We start from the raw sequence: 20,031 nt of genomic DNA on the forward strand, positions 1-20,031 counted from the left end.
ATAATCTTGCACAGAATCAACAAAAAATTTCCCAGTCCCAAAGCTGAAACTGGATGCTTTCACGTAAATTCAGGAAAATATGACTGAACTCACCTGAAAAGACCTATATCCAAATTTTCTGCTTAATATGAGGCTTGGTTTAGACTGCAGGATGTGTAAAAAGAGTGCTCAAGGAGGTCTGCATGCTAACGCTAACGCTCCACTGCAAAATGACCAAGGATGCATGTACAAATATAATATGATGAATAATAATAATAAAAAATCAATCTTAAATAGTGCCTTTCTAACACTCAAAGTCACTTTACAATAAACGGGGTGAAACAAAACAACAGATAAACATAGCACAAACATACAGGGGTGGATGGGAAGTGGGGGCTACGAGAGGAAGAAGTGGCAGCCACACATGACGCCAGCAGTACTCTGCGATTTAAACAGATACAAAAGGGCAAGAAAAACAAAAAGCAACGGCACAGTAGACATTGATTTTCTGTAGGGGTTTACTCCCATAGCCTATTCCTCTCCTGAGGGATCCACTAGGCAGTGGCACTATTTAACCCATAGCTGGCCTATCATCCCATGTTAAGTTATGGACAACTTATTGCTGCTCTCATAATTTCATTTTACAGACATTAAGAATCTTACATGTTCTTTAATGTTGTGAATGCCATTAAACTGTACAACCTCTGCCCTAAAGGTTTGTCGAAATAGCTTGTGCTATAGAATTTCAGCTGCCCTCCTTTTTGCAGTGCATATTGGCAAGGAGCCATTGTCATGTAGGTGATTCCATCCAGGCAATGACCTACTTCCAGACTGCCTATAAAAGGTCAAGGGAGAGACAACGCCCACTTGTCAGATGCCAGAGAAACAAGTGTCTTACGCCAGCAGGCCTCTCATTATAGAGTTTATGTCAGATCACATCGTTCCAGAAGTAGTGTCCTATGCAGGTCAGACACTGGGCAGATAAACATGGTAGTTTTTAGCTACGAGTAGCATGGCAACATCTAAAATTATCAGTTTTGTTGTTTGTTTGTTTTTGTTTTTTCAAAGAAGGCGCTATTTCATGTGTACTCATGTGCTATTCTGTGTTTATTATTGGTACTTTTTTTCATACACCTGCATTTTTGACATATACTTAAGATGAGCCTTTTTTGTAATCTTGACCCCTCAGCCAATACACATTCTACTTCTGTTGTAGTTAGTCATAGTCATCTGACTGTGTCATTAAGCAGTCATCAGGTTACATAAAAGCTAATTTTGGGGTCACGGCAGACTATACCCGTCAAAGTATCCAAGAAATAAAACATAGTTCATCCTCTTGGAAAGGCTCAACCTGCTTTGTTCTGCCAAAACACTCCGGGCATCCACGATAAAATAAAGCATCAATTATCAACGGTGGTTCAACTCTATGTTTGCCAGTGGCCATATTAATTTAAAATATCATGTTGTTGATCAGATGTCCACAATAAATAAGCTATGAAATGACTGCTACAGGCAACAGCTACAGAAGGCTTTTTATGGATAAAGGTCTTTGAGATGCATCTCGAACTGTTCTTGAGAAAGCATGGCAAAAGATGAGAGAAGTCAAAATAGGCTTCATTAAGCCTTGTTCCTCTCTTGTGGTCTTCCCTCTTCCTCTTACAAATCAATTACATTCACAGATAAACCACAGTAATGGCACAATTGTGTGTCTTATGTAACACTGTTGGTTCATATGAGTAGAAATAATGCATTAAGTAAGCTGTACTAACAGAAAGTTGCCTGAAAACATACAGTTGGACTATTAAATTATTCCCAGAACAAACTAGCATACAGAAGCATTTTGTGTGTTTTTGTATAGATAAAATCTGAAGAATAATTTTTTTACACTGATTTTATTCAAAGACCTACAAGAAAGACAAAAAAAAAAGTGATATGATACTCCCATTCCCAGTGTGACTCGGATGCAAACTTTATCCAAGTTGGTTAGATTTCCAGGAAGCGTCATTCTCTGTAGTCAGGAGCAAAACATGGCCTTAAGCCCAGCACATCTCCTGGGGCCAAACAGCCCGATCCAGTTACTAGAAAGATGCAGGAGCACTAAGGGGCAACACATAGTTAGCGTAGGAAAATACTTAAACTGTCATGATAGCAAAACAACCCTAACCTCCTCCTCTTTGGAGGGTGCCCCCAACACACTTCCCATTAGCACACTCACAGACATGCATACAGTAAATACATGCATTGCCTGTTTATTCTAACCAAGAATTGCATTCACCCTCTCCACATTGCATTTCTATATGGGTTGAAACGTTGTCTTGGTGGTTCAAGTAGCACAGGAATTTTTTTTCTTTTCGTATTTATTCCTGAATTTGTCCCCTTATTCTCTTATCCCGTGTTTACTGTTAATCTCTTGTTGTCCTGTCGAATAAAGGCTAAATTGTCATATTAACATCTTCCACTAGAGGCTGCTAAAGCTGTACATAAAGAGTGTTTGGCCGTTGCCAAGGGCAACCAGAACACTCAGGAACGCTCTCCGACATATTCATTTACGTTTAGCAAGTTATTATATTGTTTATTTTGAGCTCAACTCATAGCTTTGCGACCGATATAGATTATTTTTTCTGCCGTTGCTCACAGTAGTAATTAAAACAGGGAAAATGCCACCAAAGCAAGTTAAAGGTGGCAACGATGCCCCAGGCGCACCCAAGATTTGGGAGAGCGGACTCACCGCTGCCCGGCTCGAAGAGGTCTGTTGGTCCAGATTAATGGGGACGCTTTGGATTTTGTCTCTCTTGTTGGTTTGATTTGACGTGTTCGTCCTTCACAAACGACAGGTGTCGGACAGGCGGTAACAACGAGATTGCGTTGCGTTGCGTTGCTTGGTTTGAGCCACACCGCCTTCCGCTGAATGCACGTTGAATACCTCTTGTACGATAGAATATGAATCGTGGTCAACTTCACTGATTTGCTGTCAAACGACTCAGAAAAACAATAAGCTAAGCTGTCAGAACAGGCGACGCTGCTGTATTACAGGTATCTGTTTCTCAGCCATTATTTGCTAACTCCAAGTTGCTGATTTGGCTATATACTGTACAGTTAGACTACAACGTCACAGAAGAAGAAGAAGAAAGCGCAGCATGTCATCATCTCAGAAACACAGGGGGGCTTTTAAATTTATTTGTTTAACATAAATTCATTTGTATTATTTTATCTGTTGATGCCACAGCATTGACTCTTACGTTACGTTAGAGTCAAGATTCAATGCTTATGTGTTATATACTTCATGTACATGTACAAGTACAATAAACTGTGATAACAGTGGTAACTCCAAAACTGTGCAACAAGAGAATCGAACCCACTAATAATAAAATGAGAATAAAATAAAAATCCAACGCAATTTAAAAAGTTGAAAAATATCCGGGGAGTATACAGAAGGTACATCCTGATAAATACATATATACAATGTGCAAGTGCTATATACAATACAGGTACACATAAGTACAAAGTACAAATGTGAAAATAGATTGATTTCCATTCCTTTAGCCTACCCTTTGTAGTAATGTCGAAAAACTAGGATGTTAAGCGTATTCTGCTGCTGTGCGTACTACTTAGAGCAACACTGAATGTTTCTCTGAATAGATTCACTATAATACAAGCCTAATTTATTATCTGGTGTCAATCTGGGGTCACAGGTACACCCACACAGGTATCAAATCTCACCTTTTCAATTATCAGCTCTTCTACCTGTGTCCCCTTCTCAGTTTTCACTCTGTTGCTAGAAAAAAAAAGATCTGCCCTTTGTCCTGTAAAGATAGAAAATAATTTTCACCCTTGACAAATCAATGAAAGTTGAGATTATAACTGTTATTAAGATCTGTGTGGTATACTTGTTGTGTATACATTGTTAATCTACAGTAGATTGCATGATGCATGTTTGTTTTTTTTATGTTACCAGGACTCATGGAGGGCCTGTGTGACAATGGTGATTGGGAAGAATCCAGAGGATGAGAACCTGATTGAGGCCCTGGAGGTAGCCGTGCTTCAACCGCAACGTAAACTCTTCACCCTGCTGACACTGGACAGCACCAAAGCAAAGGTTTCCTCAGCCCTGTCCATCTTCAGACTTTATTTTAGTGTTTTTCCAATATCGGGTTGATTTGCTGTTTTAACCTAAAAGTTCAATTTCATGTTCCAAAAGTGCAGTACTGAAACTGCTCTTGATCTGTTACCATGTTTGAACAAAAAAAAAAAAAATCCAATTAAAGGATCTTTAATTGTCATATTTATTCACAGATCCAGGAATATGGGAACCCCAAAACCAAGAAGCCAAAGGATGCTCCAATGTTCTACGAGGTGAAATTTGGATTTCTTCTTATTCAAATAAACATGTAGCATAGTGGAGAATGGCAGTTACCTTTAGCTCTATGAGTGAGTGTGTGCGCGTGCGTAAATAACTGTTTGTGTGTGTGTGTGTGTGTGTGTGTGTGTGTGTGTGTGTGTGTGTGTGTGTGTGTGTGTAGAGAGAGAGAGAGAAAAAGAAAGAAAGAAACGTACACGAATAAGTAGACACGTTAGCCTTTGGCTAATGGATTGAACTTTTAGTCGACTGGTTAACGTTGTCGCCCGCGGTGCGGGAGATACGGGTTCGCGTCCCGGCTGTAGCGACGGTTCCCGGGCTGGGCTGGGTTGGGCTGCCCCCCAATTCGCTGCATTGGTGGCATCAGTGCAGCGAATTCAAGGAGGCAGCCAGGGACGCCGCGTCCGTGGCGCGAACCCGTATCTCCCGCACCGCGGGCGACAACGTTTACCAGTCGACTAAAACGTCCGATTCGTCAGCCAAGGGCTAACGCGTCTATTTATCCGTGCACGTTACACTATGTACAAAAGTACTGGGACACGCCTCTTAATCATTGAATTCAGGTGTTTCATTCAGACCCATTGCCACAGGTGTATAAAATCAAGCAGCTAGCCATGCACTCTGCGTTTACAAACGTTTGTGAAGGAATGGGTTGTTCTGAAGAGCGCGGTGAATTCAAGCGTGGGACTGTCATTGATGCCACCTCTGTAATAAGTCAGTTCGTGAAATTTCTTCCCTGCTAGATATTTCACGGTCAGCTGTAAGGGGTATTACTGAGAAGTGGGAGCGTTTAGGAACAACACCAACTCGGCCACGAAGTGGCAGATCACGTAAAGTCACACAACGGGGTCAACGAGTGCTAAAGCGCATAGTGCGTAAAAGTCGCCAACGCTCTGTTGACTCAATAACTGCAGAGTTCCAAACTTCCTCTGGCATTAACACAAAAACTGTGTGCCGGGAGCTTCATGGAATGGGTTTCCATGGCCGAGCAGCTGCATGCAAACCTTACAACCAAGCGCAGTGCCAAGCGTCAGATGGAGTTGTGTAAAGCACGCTGACACTGGACTCTGGATCAGTGGAAATGTGTTCTGTGGAGTGACGAATCACGCTTCTCTATCTGGCACTCTGATGAACGAGTCTGGGTTTGGCGGATGCCAGGAGAACGTTACCTGCCTGACTGCATTGTGGCAACTGTAAAGTTTGGCGGAGGTGGGATGATGATATGGAGTTGTTTTTCAGGGGTTGGGCTAGGCCCCTTAGTTCCAGTGAAGGGAAATCTTAATGCTTCAGCCTACCAAGACATTTTGGACAATTCTATGCTTCCAACTTTGTGGGAACCTTTTGGGAAGGTTTTTTTCTGTTCCAGCAGGACTGTGCCCCAGTGCACAAAGCAAGGTCCATTAAGACACGTTTGGCTGAGTTTGGTGTGGAAGAACTTGACTGGCCCACACAGAGCCTTGACCTCAACCCTATTGAACACCTTTGGAATGAACTAGAACGGAGATTGTGAGCCAGGTCTTCTTGTCCAACATCAGTGCCTGACCTCACAAATGCTCTCTGGATGATGGGCAGAAATTCCCAGACACACTCCAGAAGAGTGGAAGCAGTTATAGCTGCAAAGGGGGGACCAACTCCATATGAATTTAGAGTGCAAAGGGGGGATCAACGGCTATGAATTTAGAATGGGATGTCATAAATGCTCCTGTAGGTGTAATGGCCAGGTGTCCCAATACTTTTGTACGTGTGTGTGTGTGTGTGTGTGTGTGTGTGTGTGTGTGTGTGTGTGTATATATATATATATATATATAGCCGTGTTACCTTTAACATTTAGAAGCTTAGATGGGCCATCTTTAAAGAGGAAATGTTGCCTTCCCACAATGGGTTTTCATGACAAGCCGAGGTTGAAATGTATTTAAGTCTAAATTAGATGTGATTATCAAAAGAAAGGTATTGCAGTATATATACCAAAGTAATGAAAATGAAATTTAATGGGAACTTATTGCGCTGGGCGGCACGGTGGTGCAGTGGTTAGCGCGGTCGCCTCACAGCAAGAAGGTCCTGGGTTCAAGCCCCGGGGTAGTCCAACCTTGGGGGTCGTCCCGGGTCGACCTGTGTGGAGTTTGCATGTTCTCCCTGTGTTTGCTCCGGTTTCCTCCCACAGTCCAGAGATATGCAGGTCAGGTGAATCAGCTGTACTAAATTGTCCCTGTGTGTGTCGGCCCTGTGTGATTGTTTGGCGGCCTGTCCAGGGTGTTTCACCGCCTGCTGCCCAGTGACTGCTGGGATAGGCTCACGTGACCCTGAAAGCAGGATAAGTCGTTCGGAAAATGGATGGGTGTTATTGCGGTGTCCTGTTGCTATTATGTAAACAAAGGTAAAGTGTGATGTTCCTGCATCCACAAGAGCAGAGCTCAGATCAGGAATCAGGGCCATTTATTTGTCATTTCATTTCATGCACTTGCGTACATGAGATGAAACAAAATATAGTTTCCCCAAGCCCACAGCAGTGTAACACAAAGACAAAAACACATATCCAAACTACAAGAACACATATATCCAAACTACAAAAAACAAAAAAAACCCTACAAGAACACATATATATCCAACATATAAAAAAAAAAATGTTTTCACTGTCCAAGAGAGCGAACGCCAGGATGACTGTCGGAACTGCCGCTGCGCATAGGCTAGCAGTTAGCTTAGCCTGCCCCGCGTCCTGTCAGACCACCCTCAGTGTTTCGTCCTTGGGTATAGCTCCAGGCAGGGCCGTGGTCCCTGGGCCCACCGGACGCAGCAGACCACTTGGTGTAGTTACAATTGTACAATCCTTTGCATCCGTACAATAACTTCTAATGCAAACACTAGTGTATGTTTGTGTGTTTTTAATTCTTGTGTGTGTGTGTGTTTGTGTGTGTGTAGGTGATGGAGCCTGCCAAGGTGCTGCTGGATGCAGGGGAGGAGATTCCCTGTGACCTAATGGCAAAAATACTTAAATTCCAGCTGCTAGAGATTAAAGCCAGCAATCAGTGCAGAAGAGGAGAATACCAAGTGTGTGTTTGTATTTGTGTGTTTGTCTGTGCCAGCATGTTACCCATTAGTTTGTAACGCTGTTCAAAAGGAGTAATTTAATTTAGAGGTCAATTCATATTTGTTGTGAAGAAAGAAACTCATTTGAATTGCATCTATGCTTTTGCATTGAGATAGAACAGCTTTTTTTTTTTTAAATTTCTACCTGGTAGCCCAGAACTGCTAAGTATAAAGGTGACCTAAAAGATTGTTGTTGTATACCAACACGGGGATGGGCGGTTCGATTCCCCATGTTACCTCCAGCTTGGTCGGGCGTCCCTACAGACACAATTGGCTGTGTCTGCAGGTGGGAAGCTGGATGTGGGAACGTGTCCTGGTTGCTGCACTAGTGCCTCCTCTGGTCAGTTGGGGAGCCTGTTTGGGGGTGGGGGGTGTTACTGGGAGGAATAGCGTGATCCTTCCAAGCGCTATGTCCCCCTGGTGAAACTCCTCACTGTCAGGTGAAAAGAAGCGGCTGGCGACTCCACGTGTATCGGAGGAGACGTGGTAGTCTGCAGCGCTCCCCGGATTGGCAGAGGGGGTGGACAGAGATCGGGATGGCTCGGAAGAGTGGGATAATTGGCTGGATACAATTGGGGAGAAAAAGGGGGATAAAGTAAAAAAAAAAAGATGGTTGTTGTAAAGGGGGGCATGTTTCATGTGCTTTGGTATAATTCTTGTGAATATCCCTTCAAGGCTGCTGAAGTGAAGGCAAAAGATAAGGCAAGGTCTGCCTCTGCCGCCAGAGATAAAAGAGGGGCCAAGTCCTTGGATGACAAGGCCAAGAAGGGCCCAGCACCTGGGTCACCCATCAAGGACAAGGACAAAGACAAGGAGAAGGGGAAAGAGAGAGCGAAAGAGAAGGAAACCAAACTTAAGAAGCGCAGGGGAGAGGAGAGTGAGCTGCCCAACTTCATTGGTAAAACACACACACACACACACACACACACACACACACACACACACACACACACACATATCGGGAATCAGGAACACTTTGAAACAAAATATCGTTTCCTCCACCCCACAGCAGTGCAACACAAAGACAAAAATACATATCCAAAAATTACAAGAACACACATATCAAACTACAAAACATCACTGTCCAAGAGAACAAAGGCAGGATGACTGTCGGAATTGCCGGTCTGCATGGGCTAGCGGTTAGCTTAGCCTGCCCCACGTCCTGTCAGACCGCCCTTGGTGTTTCCTTCTCGGGCGCAGCTCCGGCAGAGCTGTGGTCCCTGGGCCCACCGGACGCGGCAGACCAGGCTCCCCCAGCCAATCCAGCGCCAGCTTCCACAGCCAGACACCGTGGACACACCTCCCCGCACTCTAAAAAAACAGTCAATGCTAGGTGAGGCCTATTATCTAAGATAAGATTAGATCAAAGATACCACACCATCAAAACCCAGACAAACAGGCTGAGGAACAGCTTCTTCCCCAGAGCTGTAGCCTCCATCGCCCCCCCCCCCCCGCCCACACACACACACACACACCCCTGCCTATGGCTGCTGAAGACTAACTGGTACTAAAGCCGCTGCAACACGGGCAACTATGTGCAATAATCCTATGCACTATTTTGAGCTTTAAAAGCAGCTGCTGTCTTTTATTGTCTCATTATGATTTTGCTTCCTCACTTTTTCTTACTACCTCATTTGTCTATACTCAATGTTGTTTGCTCTTGTTTTTATCTTGTTTTTTTGTTTTTTTTTATCATTTACCTTGTCTGGTGTTGCTGGTCTGAGAGTCACCTAACGAAATTTCGTTGTGTTTGCACAATGACAATTCTTATATCAAGTTTATTGAACAGATTTCCTGCAGGGATGGATGAAGTTTTATCTTAACATCCAATTTTCATCCAGTTAATATTTTTCAATTACGATGATGTAATATCTTGGTGCTATAGCACAGCAAAATAATTTAGGATACTCAAGATGAGCTGAGCATGCCAGTTTCTGGAAATAATCTCACATCTAAAGCAATAATAATACATCTTTAGGCAAAGGCATTTTCTCAACAGCATTTCAAAGGTTTACTGCTAATTTAGCAGGAAGTGCATCAGTCATACTGAGAAAAGTGTGTGTGGTAATGAATTTGTTTGTGTTGTGCATTGTGCTGGCACAGACGATGAACCAGACGATGGCCCACAACAATATGTCTTGTTGGTTGGCTTTCACCATCCCCAACTCCTGGGAGCACTGGAAGCATTAGGTGTCCATGTAGCCAATGTCATCCAGCTGGGGTCAGAACACACCACACACACCCTTGATGCTGAAACACAGGAAGATGAGCAAACTCTCAGTGAGCCGAACCAGACAAGACCTTCAGACGTGGATGAAGGTAAAATAAGAAAAAAAGGTAAAAATGAAAATAAAACAAAAAATGTAACTCATTTTTATCAGAACTGAGGACAAGAGCCTAGATCTTTGGTCATCAGGTAGACAGTAAGACTTTTTTTTGTTATTTGCTGATAAAAGGACTTTTTGGAAGAACAAATCTTCAGTTAAAGTGATGAATTCAAGTATTTCTTTCTTTCATGTTAATTCCAGTTCCTGTGTCTTCCACACAAGAAGAGGAGGTTGATCACACTCAGGAGCTGGCTGAGCGAGCCAAGAAGCTGGAGATGTTCTGGTCAGGTCTGAAGCCAGTGTTAGACAGAGGACCACCCTTCTCCAAGCTCCAGGATGTGGCTCGACTCAGTTACTATGTCCCAGATCCACCACAGTTCATCCACAGACAGGACCACAAGTTTATGGTGAGCTGAGACAAAGTGGTACCAGATTCTTGGATGGGATGTCCCCATTTGATATTTAAAGATCAGATAGGTCAGATTGCCAGTATATCTGCTAAAATTGAACTTTTGAGACAATATGCCATGTCTTTGTGTCAGTCATTCATCTAGCTTTTTAAGAACAATGGTGTGGAGGCATCAAGTTTTTTTTCTTTCATTACAACAATAATGTTTCATTGTATCTTGAGATCAAAATCAGTTCCTGTCAGCTCATGATTTATGATAATCTAAACATACCATCTTAGATACAAATCCATCCATTATCCTATTACTACTACTACTGCTACTACTTTTGGCTGCTCCCATTAGGGGTCGCCACAGCGGATCATGCGTTTCCATTTCTTCCTGTCTTCTGCATCTTCCTCTGTCACACCAGCCACCTGTCTGTCCTCCCTCACCACATCCATAAACCTCCTCTTTGGCCTTCCTCTTTTCCTCTTCCCTGGCAGCTCCATATTCAGCATCCTTCTCCCAATATACCCAGCATCTCTCCTCTACACATGTCCAAACCATCTCAGTCTTGCCATTCCATCTATTATCCAAACCGCTTAAAAATGTTGAGGCTAATATCTGAATGGCCTGCCCATCTGAAATGCTAAGGTTGTAAATAATCAAAACCAAAACCATTATGGAATTGTGTAGTTAATTGTTTCACTTAATTTTTACACAATATATATAGTGAAGCAGTGCTTTTCTTCTGTGTGCATTTGTTACATTCCTCAATTTATCAGTTTTTCTGTCAGTTTTTCACTCTTGTCAGGAATCAGGAACAATTTATTGTCATTTTTTTGTGTACTTGCATTCACAGAAGAAATTAAATTCCGTTTCCCCCAGCCCACAGCAGTGTGACACAAAAGACAAAAACAAACATCCAAAATTTCCCAAAAATGACACCACCAAAAAGACACAAAAACAAAGAAAGCAAAGCAAAAAAAAAAGAAAGAACACAAACAGTTAACAACACAGTCCAAAAATTCCCCTGTCCAGAGAACAAACACCAGCCAGGATGACTGTTGGAACTGCCGGTCTGAATGGGCTAGCAGTTAGCTTAGCCTGCCCCGCCTCCATGTCCTGTGAGACCACCCTCGGTGTTTCCTCTTTGGGCGCAGCTCTGGCAGGGCTGTGGTCCCTGGGCCCACTGGACGCAACAGACCATGCTCTCCTAGCCGATCCAGCACCAGCTCTCCCAGCCAGGCACCCTCGACACACCTCCCCGCGCTCCTCACAATGACACTAAAACACAGTCAACACTAGGCGAGGCCACCGCCAGACCGCCCTCGGTGTTATCGGAACTAACCTAACCTAATGGAATTAACCTAACGTAACCCTGCCGGTCTGCATGGGCTAGCAGTTAGCTTAGCCTGCCCCGCTTCCGCGTCCTGTCAGACCGCCCTTGGTGGTACCTCTTCGTGCGCAGCTCCAGTCAGGGTCATGGTCCCTGGGTCCACAGGACACAGCAGACCAAGCTCTCCCAGTCGATTCAGTGCCAGCTCTCCCAGCCATCAAACAAAGACAAAACAAACTTAGATGCAGATGTGGACAAAGACACTGCATGGAGGCTACTGAGTGAGGCCACTACAAATGTAAGTTCGCGCCGCCATCTTCCCACACTGGTACAGGGTGAGGCCGCTGCAAACATGAATTTGCGCCGCCATCATCATTCTCTACTCACTTTTTCACATTTGCTTTCCTACCTTTTGACTTTTCACAGTGTATATCTTTGTGTATCCCTATCTGTGTGTGTGTGTGTGTTTATGTGTGGTTGTGCACACTGTGTGTCCAGCTGGAGCTGGGAAGTCGTATCTTCGATGGTGTGGCCTCTCTGATCTATGACTGTCTGGACTGGCGTCAGCAGCACCAACACTACAGGGACAGCATCAGGCTCATCAACATACCAACTGTCCTTAGGGTGGAACCATGCCCTGTTGTGCCTACAGAGGTACACACACACACACAAATACATGCGTGCAAAAATGCTAATTTATTTAAGTGTATTCACAGTGAAGCATTTCTGAATTAAGCTACTGAAATGAGGCTACTGCTTGTACCTGAACAGCACAGTTTCCAAATATATTGTTAGTGTGCAAATCAGTGCTTCCCACCAGTTTGAGGAACTGAGTGCCTCACCATAAAGTAATCATTAGACAGGAAACCTGGCATATCTCTATGTTAAGCAGACAAGAAAACCAAATGAACAAAATAAAAAAAAAAGATTGTGATTGAACAAATGAAAGAGAGAAGTGAATTATTTAGTGGTTTGGGATTTTTCTTTGCCGTATGTGTTGTGCCAGGTGGTTCAGAGCCCTGTTCCTGCTATACCGGGCACCAAGAAGAAACCAGCACGAGAGGACTCTCCCCAGATCCCCAGCCAGGGTAGAAACATCATCTATAACAATTCCCCACTAGCCCCAAAAGCCCTGTGTGTGTGTGTGTGTGTGTGTGTGTGTGTGTGTGTGTGTGTGTGTGTGTGTGTGTGTGTGTGTGTGTGTGTGTGTGCCAGGATGGTCAAGTTGTTCATCAAACCATCAGGCTTTGCCCTAATCTGTTTTCTTTCTCACCCTGTCTTGTTTGTCAGCAGAGGTGAAGCCTTGCCCTCTCTCCACAGATGTGGACATGCGTTATTACGGCAGCCTGCTGGACCTGGTCCCCCCCGAGTCCTGCTCTGTCCCCCTCATCCTGCACTGCATGCTCGAACAGGTCTGTGTGTGTGACAGCGTGTACGAGACCAGGTTATTGTGTTTTGGTGATGTTTGTGTGCATGATGTGACCATGTGCCAGCATCTTCCAAGGTAATGCCAGTTATCTACAAGTCTAATCTATGATTTAAAGTATGTAAGGTATCAATGCCATGTCTATTGCAGCTTTTCATAACAGTAATGAATATCTGACCACTAAAACTACTGTCAGCTGTTTTTCCGGTGGTAGTAGTGTATGAACAAGATAGAGGGGAGAAAAAAACTGACAATTAAAGAGAATGCAGCTCAGCTTAAATACAATGTGTACCTATCCAGGTGGTGGTATCCAAGGAAAAGTGCCATGCTTCCATGTCCATGGCAGCTGAGGAGACCAGCACCAGCTTTGGCCCTGGGATGGACCATCAGCTGGCTAGTTACATGCTCCACAGCTTCCTGCCATTGGTACGCACGGAACAGGAAAAAAGCCACATTGTGGATAGCTTTCTGACACTGATACAGGATCAACAGGACAGACAGGTATGGCACCCACTCACATCCACAAAGGCAGACTGTTAGACTACAGTGTAGCTTTGCAGACGGATAAGTCCATAGGAAAATCTAAGTATTCATAATAGAGAGGATATATGCTCACTTACTTAAGTAATCTTTCTCAGTCGTTCATCCAGTTCCAATCCAGCGTGACAGCAAGCACTTGTCCAGGGACACCGTTCTGTGTTGTGATCCATGCTGTGTTCTGTTGTAGAAGCTAGCAGAGGAGTTTGGACCAAAGCAGACCCAGCAAAAGACTGACGCCCAGTGCCCTCTTGTGTTCAAACATCACGATGAGCGGGCACTACGACTAAGACAGATAATTGTGAGACAATAGCCACACAGGCGTTCACATGAATATGCATGCACTCACACATTCATTTTATATATATATATATATATATATATATATATATATATATATATATATATATATATATATATATATATATATATATATATATATATATATATACACTACCGTTCAAAAGTTTGGGATCACCCAAACAATTTTGTGTTTTCCATGAAAAGTCACACTTATTCACCACCATATGTTGTGAAATGAATAGAAAATAGAGTCAAGACATTGACAAGGTTAGAAATAATGATTTGTATTTGAAATAAGATTTTTTTTACATCAAACTTTGCTTTCGTCAAAGAATCCTCCATTTGCAGCAATTACAGCATTGCAGACCTTTGGCATTCTAGCTGTTAATTTGTTGAGGTAATCTGGAGAAATTGCACCCCACGCTTCCAGAAGCAGCTCCCACAAGTTGGATTGGTTGGATGGGCACTTCTTTGAGCAGATTGAGTTTCTGGAGCATCACATTTGTGGGGTCAATTAAACGCTCAAAATGGCCAGAAAAAGAGAACTTTCATCTGAAACTCGACAGTCTATTCTTGTTCTTAGAAATGAAGGCTATTCCATGCGAGAAATTGCTAAGAAATTGAAGATTTCCTACACCGGTGTGTACTACTCCCTTCAGAGGACAGCACAAACAGGCTCTAACCAGAGTAGAAAAAGAAGTGGGAGGCCGCGTTGCATAACTGAGCAAGAAGATAAGTACATTAGAGTCTCTAGTTTGAGAAACAGACGCCTCACAGGTCCCCAACTGGCATCTTCATTAAATAGTACCTGTTAGAGCCTGTTTGTGCTGTCCTCTGAAGGGAGTAGTACACACCGGTGTAGGAAATCTTCAATTTCTTAGCAATTTCTCGCATGGAATAGCCTTCATTTCTAAGAACAAGAATAGACTGTCGAGGTTCAGATGAAAGTTCTCTTTTTCTGGCCATTTTGAGCGTTTAATTGACCCCACAAATGTGATGCTCCAGAAACTCAATCTGCTCAAAGAAGTGCCCATCCAACCAATCCAACTTGTGGGAGCTGCTTCTGGAAGCGTGGGGTGCAATTTCTCCAGATTACCTCAACAAATTAACAGCTAGAATGCCAAAGGTCTGCAATGCTGTAATTGCTGCAAATGGAGGATTCTTTGACGAAAGCAAAGTTTGATGTAAAAAAAATCTTATTTCAAATACAAATCATTATTTCTAACCTTGTCAATGTCTTGACTCTATTTTCTATTCATTTCACAACATATGGTGGTGAATAAGTGTGACTTTTCATGGAAAACACAAAATTGTTTGGGTGATCCCAAACTTTTGAACGGTAGTGTATATATATATATATATATGTGTGTGTGTGTGTGTGTGTGTGTGTGTGTGTGTGTGTGTGTGTGTGTGTGTGTGTGTGTGTGTGTATGACTTTGTTAAAAGAAACACTCAACGGTAGGGAAAGTGCTGAACAAATAAGGAGCAATATAATCCAGTGAGTCAAATAAATTCTATATGAGACAGTACGAGCCTGTTGCATGTCATAAACATGTTGAGCACTTCCCTTACCATTGAGTGTTTCATTTAATTAAGTTTTATATATATGTAGAACTTTGTTAAAAGAAACACTCAACAGTAGGGGAAGTGCTCAACAAATGGATTATATGTGTGTATATACGTATATATATATATATATATATACAGAGAGAGAAAGAGAGAGAGAGAGAGAGAGAGAGATGAAATATCTCTATGGGTCAGGTGGGTCAGAAACAAATGGCAAGGGAATTTTTATAGGAACAATATAAAAATGCTCTATACAATGTACTTTATATGATACCAAGTTAAAATGAAAAAAGACAAGAATTGTTCTGCTTTGTCTTTGTAATTAATGTTAAATGTCTTATATTACTTTGTGTATAAATATTGGATGTAGCCATGACAAAAACATGAAGACTATGTGTGTGTGTGTGTGTTTGTGTGTGTGTGTGTGTTTCCTGTCATCTGTCAGGTGCGTCAGGGTTTTGACCCAGCAGAGGTTGAATCATCCATGATGAAGCTGTCCCAAGTGTGGAAGCTGATCCACTCCCCGCCTTCCCAGAGAAACAGTGATCCCCACAGGATGGCACGCAAACAGCAGCTGCTACGCTACTGCGCACAAAGTCAGATTTCAACCTTTTCACTGTGCTGCACAGTCAGCATTTTTCACCATAATTACATTTTTGACAGATATTAAGGCTTCCATTCATAACTTTTGCACTCACTGTAGGGTTTTACCCCCACCGACCTTTTTATATATTAGCATTCCCATGTGTCAAGCCACCATTTATACTTTGATAATGTGATACTATATTTATCAGTTTAGATAAATTCTCTTTAAATTATATTTGGTTGAGCATGGTCTCTACTAATGTATGTGAGCTTCTGGGAGAGAAATCAGCATAGTGGACAATAGTTAACACCCCAGTGTTTAGTGTTTACATCAGGATGAAGAACATCATGAACGTGTATGTATTTAATGATATGATGCTTTGCAGTAACTGTTAATGTGAATGGAAGACAAAGCACTTCCATAGACCCACACATCGATCTCAACACAAGACTTTAAGTCTTTGACTTAACAATGGCACCAAGCTCTTTTTGTCAATTTTTTTTCCTCCATTTTTCATGACAAGAATCAAATAATAATTTATCACAAACAGCAAGGACATGTAGCATTAAAACTGTCTGGCTACTGTGGACAGTAGCTAACTAAGGATGTTCATAGCAAAGCATTTTGGATAAACATCACTGCATGTATGTTTTGTCATGTATATCCATTATGTTATTCTTTCATTTCATAAAAATAAACTTACTTGCTGAGGAAAAAACTTGTGTTAGAAGCTTGCAGCTGATGTTATGACCTCTCCCAGGTGGTGTGGCGTGGCGGGAGGTGGACCATATGTTCCAGCAGAGTGTGTTGGAGAGCATGCCGCTGGCAGGGGTGGACCAACATGGTTTGCTGATGAGCACTATGGGGCCTCTGGGAACAACACCAGCACCAGCCCGGCAGGAGACACCGCTTCCCTGGGACGACCCGCTGTCCTACGCCAAGCACCAGCTGAACAACCAACAGAGTAGAGGTGATGTTTGAACAGGCCACTTGCGGGGGAAACTCTGTTTATGTAAAACAGCCCCGACCAGGATATCCATTCACAGATCTTGCTGAAGTGTCCTTGAGCAAAACAATAAAGCCTTCCATGCTGTCTTGTACATGCTTGGGGATGAGCAGATCAACTAAACATCTGAAATGAAAAATGGAAATGAGTGCCGTCGGGTACCCTCATAATGACTTAATGGCTTTTAGAAAGAGGGCAACTTATAACTGAAATGAACTGGTGAAGTGTTTTTCGAGGGGAAATGCAGACACACACACACACACACACACACACACACACACACACACACACACACACACACACTTATTATACTTCTCACACATCTAACCAAAATATAATATAATAAGGAAAAGTAATGTCTGCTTTTTTTTCCTAATTCATGGAAAGTTAAATTATAGCAGCTGCCATGTGCTGTTTTTAACCTGCTGTGTGTCTCATGATGCTTTGTTTGGTGTCACTTTGACAGTCTCTGAATTGCTCCATAGCTCCATTCCCTTTAACGACTGACACAAGTCACGTTTAATTAACATCAAGCTGTCACCTGTTTTACTGGTGCTTACGGGCAAGTTATTATTGACAGAATGTAATTGTGCTGTTGGTTTATTGCTTAGATGGAGAAGATATTGTAGGATGTCACACTTTACTAAAATACACACTACATGCATACGATGATATGTGTAACTTGTACACTTATTTTATTTAATTGTTGTCATTCTATTGTCTTGTTTTCGGGCACTGCTGCCCTGTTTTAAGTCTGATTGTTGCTTCAAAATATCCTGTCACTAAAGGCTGCGTTGAGGTTAATGTTATCTTTTTATCTTGTTGCTTTTCCTCCTCAGGTCAGACATTTCTCACTGACCCACCTGGGAGTCCAAAGGTAACTCAGAACACATCCTGATGAACTACAAGCTCAAGGAGCATTTAAAAAAAACATATTTTCAAGAAAAAGCAAAGAATAAGAGCGCAGTCATGACAATATGTGCAGAAGCATCAAATCATTCATTTTCCCACTGGGCTGATACTGACCCTAACATCCTGGCTTCATACTGCACCCTTCAGTTGAATGAACCTTGTATGCTTGGCATCCATGTGCAGCCGTGCAGACGTGTAGAGGACAGAGCTGTTGATTTAGCCTATGTCTTTAATCTGCCGACAGTGTCGAATCTTGTTTTCCGTGGCAGGATAAGAATATGACTGCTCAGCTGGAGTTCTCAGAGATCCAGAGCAATAGACAAAGGTTTCTGTCTGGCTGGCATTACACTGAACACCACAACGCCAGTGTCTTCCCACAGGTCACCACTCTTCTCTTCTCTTCTCGTCTCGTCTCGTCTCGTCTCGTCTCGTCTCTTCTCTTCTCTTCTCTTCTCTTCTCTTCTCTTCTCTTCTCTTCTCTTCTCTTCTCTTCTCTTCTCTTCTCTTCTCTTCTCTTCTCTTCTCTTCTCTTCTCTTCTCTTCTCTTCTCTTCTCTTCTCTTCTCTTCTCTTCTCTTCTATCACTCCTGCAATACAATGAAGTATACCTGCATGTTGATATACTGTATAAGATGATACATGTTAAAAACCTCATATTTTTTAAAAATTCAACAACATAGCGGTCTAAGCATCAGCTTTGTGTCGATGCAGTTGCCCACTGGGGACCGGGGTTCATGTCCCGGTCTCATCAGATCCGACTATGGCCGGACTCCATGAAGCAGCAATAATTGGCAACGCTGTCTTCGGGAGTGGGGCGGAGTCGACTTGTGTTCATCACATGAATGCATCTCTGTGTGTGTCGGAAAAAGCAGTGGTTTGGCCTGGATTCGTCTTGTCACGAAAGTGGTGAGGCGTCTCCTTTGAGACTGCCGGCCGGAGAGATGCAGTTGGCGAACGCATACAGTACGAGGGTGGGTGTTTGAACTAAAATAGGGATCGATTGGACACTAAATTGGGAGAAAAAGGGAAAAATCAGAAATAAATTTAGAAAAAATAAAATAAAATTTGACAACATTTTTACAATATTTTTGGAATAAAGTGGACAAGCTATACCTGTCTTTAAAATAAGTTTTAGAATTATTTCATAGGGTCTCACGGTTATACTTAGAAAAAACCCCTACCATGTACATGTCTTGTTGTGGTTGTTGTTGTTGTTGTTATTACTATTTTTCAAACATTGATTGATACTTAACATGTATTTAAATATTTTTAAAGTGAATTTAAAGCTTTTTGGATCAACATTGTTCATTTAGTTTTGACATTTAACTCAACAGAACTAATATATAATAAGAGTTGTCTTCACGTGTAGGTACTCCTGTCAGCTTGTGAAGTGTACAGCTGTATGGACACCTTCCAAGCAAGCCATGACAACATCCTCTACATTTTCTGCCACAGTCCCATGAGCCCTCAGCGGCAGAGCAAGGAATTCTGGGAGATGGCCCTTCACACTGACGTTGGGTTCAGGTCACTAAATCCATAAAGTCAGAAGAGGGTTTCCAGAGTAAACAAAAAAGAGCAGAAAGACCATAAAGGAGGTTACATTATATGCACAATATAAATATATGTGTATTGACAGACAGTAGACCGACAGCAAGGGCAATTTTAACTGCACATAGAAGCAAGATTACAAAAACACCACTAACAGCACTATTGAATGCATATTTGCAGGTATTATTCTCCTGGATTTTGAGCGGGGAATTAGCTCATTTGATAGAATGTTATTTAGGTTTATTTAAATAATAGGTTTTTATACAAAATAAGCCTAGAGCCAAGATTAGTCTCCATGTTCTAGTGATTGCCAAAACGATGATATTAGTAATAGATTTAACAAGCCTGAGTCCTGACATAAAAGAATAAATTTATGTTTTGGCTGTTGCTCATAAAATTGTTGCAACAGAACATTGTATTATTTTGTCATAGTAAATGATAAAATGCAGTAAATGATACACTTTCCTAAGCATGGCAAGTGTCACTTAATGCCCACAAAACCAAGCAAGGGTCAGTTATTACTGCAAATTTTATATCAGCTGCATCATGTGTACAAAATGAGATAACTATTATAGACCCTGAAGGGGCTTTTTTTTATCAGTTTTCATTGATTTTGTTCCATGAACAATGAAATTCAGTACCGTACATTCTGTTCTTGTCAGCACTGCGTATT

General features: G+C 42.3%; 1 protein-coding gene across 1 annotated transcript in view; it reads left to right on the forward strand.

Moving 5' to 3' along the window:
• Positions 1-2,636: 2,636 nt before the first annotated feature.
• spag17 (sperm associated antigen 17) overlaps positions 2,637-20,031 on the forward strand; it is a 40,688-nt gene continuing 23,293 nt past the window's right edge. The window contains exons 1-17 of the mRNA XM_056300159.1: positions 2,637-2,726; positions 3,935-4,075; positions 4,273-4,332; positions 7,253-7,381; positions 8,096-8,318; positions 9,524-9,739; positions 9,949-10,154; positions 11,974-12,129; positions 12,482-12,563; positions 12,766-12,887; positions 13,202-13,402; positions 13,629-13,739; positions 15,753-15,903; positions 16,654-16,863; positions 17,739-17,776; positions 18,081-18,191; positions 19,180-19,334. Of these exons, the coding sequence (XP_056156134.1) occupies positions 2,637-2,726; positions 3,935-4,075; positions 4,273-4,332; positions 7,253-7,381; positions 8,096-8,318; positions 9,524-9,739; positions 9,949-10,154; positions 11,974-12,129; positions 12,482-12,563; positions 12,766-12,887; positions 13,202-13,402; positions 13,629-13,739; positions 15,753-15,903; positions 16,654-16,863; positions 17,739-17,776; positions 18,081-18,191; positions 19,180-19,334 (2,402 nt within the window). The remainder of the gene's footprint in view (positions 2,727-3,934; positions 4,076-4,272; positions 4,333-7,252; positions 7,382-8,095; positions 8,319-9,523; positions 9,740-9,948; positions 10,155-11,973; positions 12,130-12,481; positions 12,564-12,765; positions 12,888-13,201; positions 13,403-13,628; positions 13,740-15,752; positions 15,904-16,653; positions 16,864-17,738; positions 17,777-18,080; positions 18,192-19,179; positions 19,335-20,031) is intronic.

The sequence above is a fragment of the Lampris incognitus genome, chromosome 20 (assembly GCF_029633865.1).
Source record: "Lampris incognitus isolate fLamInc1 chromosome 20, fLamInc1.hap2, whole genome shotgun sequence".
Taxonomy (NCBI): Eukaryota; Metazoa; Chordata; class Actinopteri; order Lampriformes; family Lampridae; genus Lampris; species Lampris incognitus.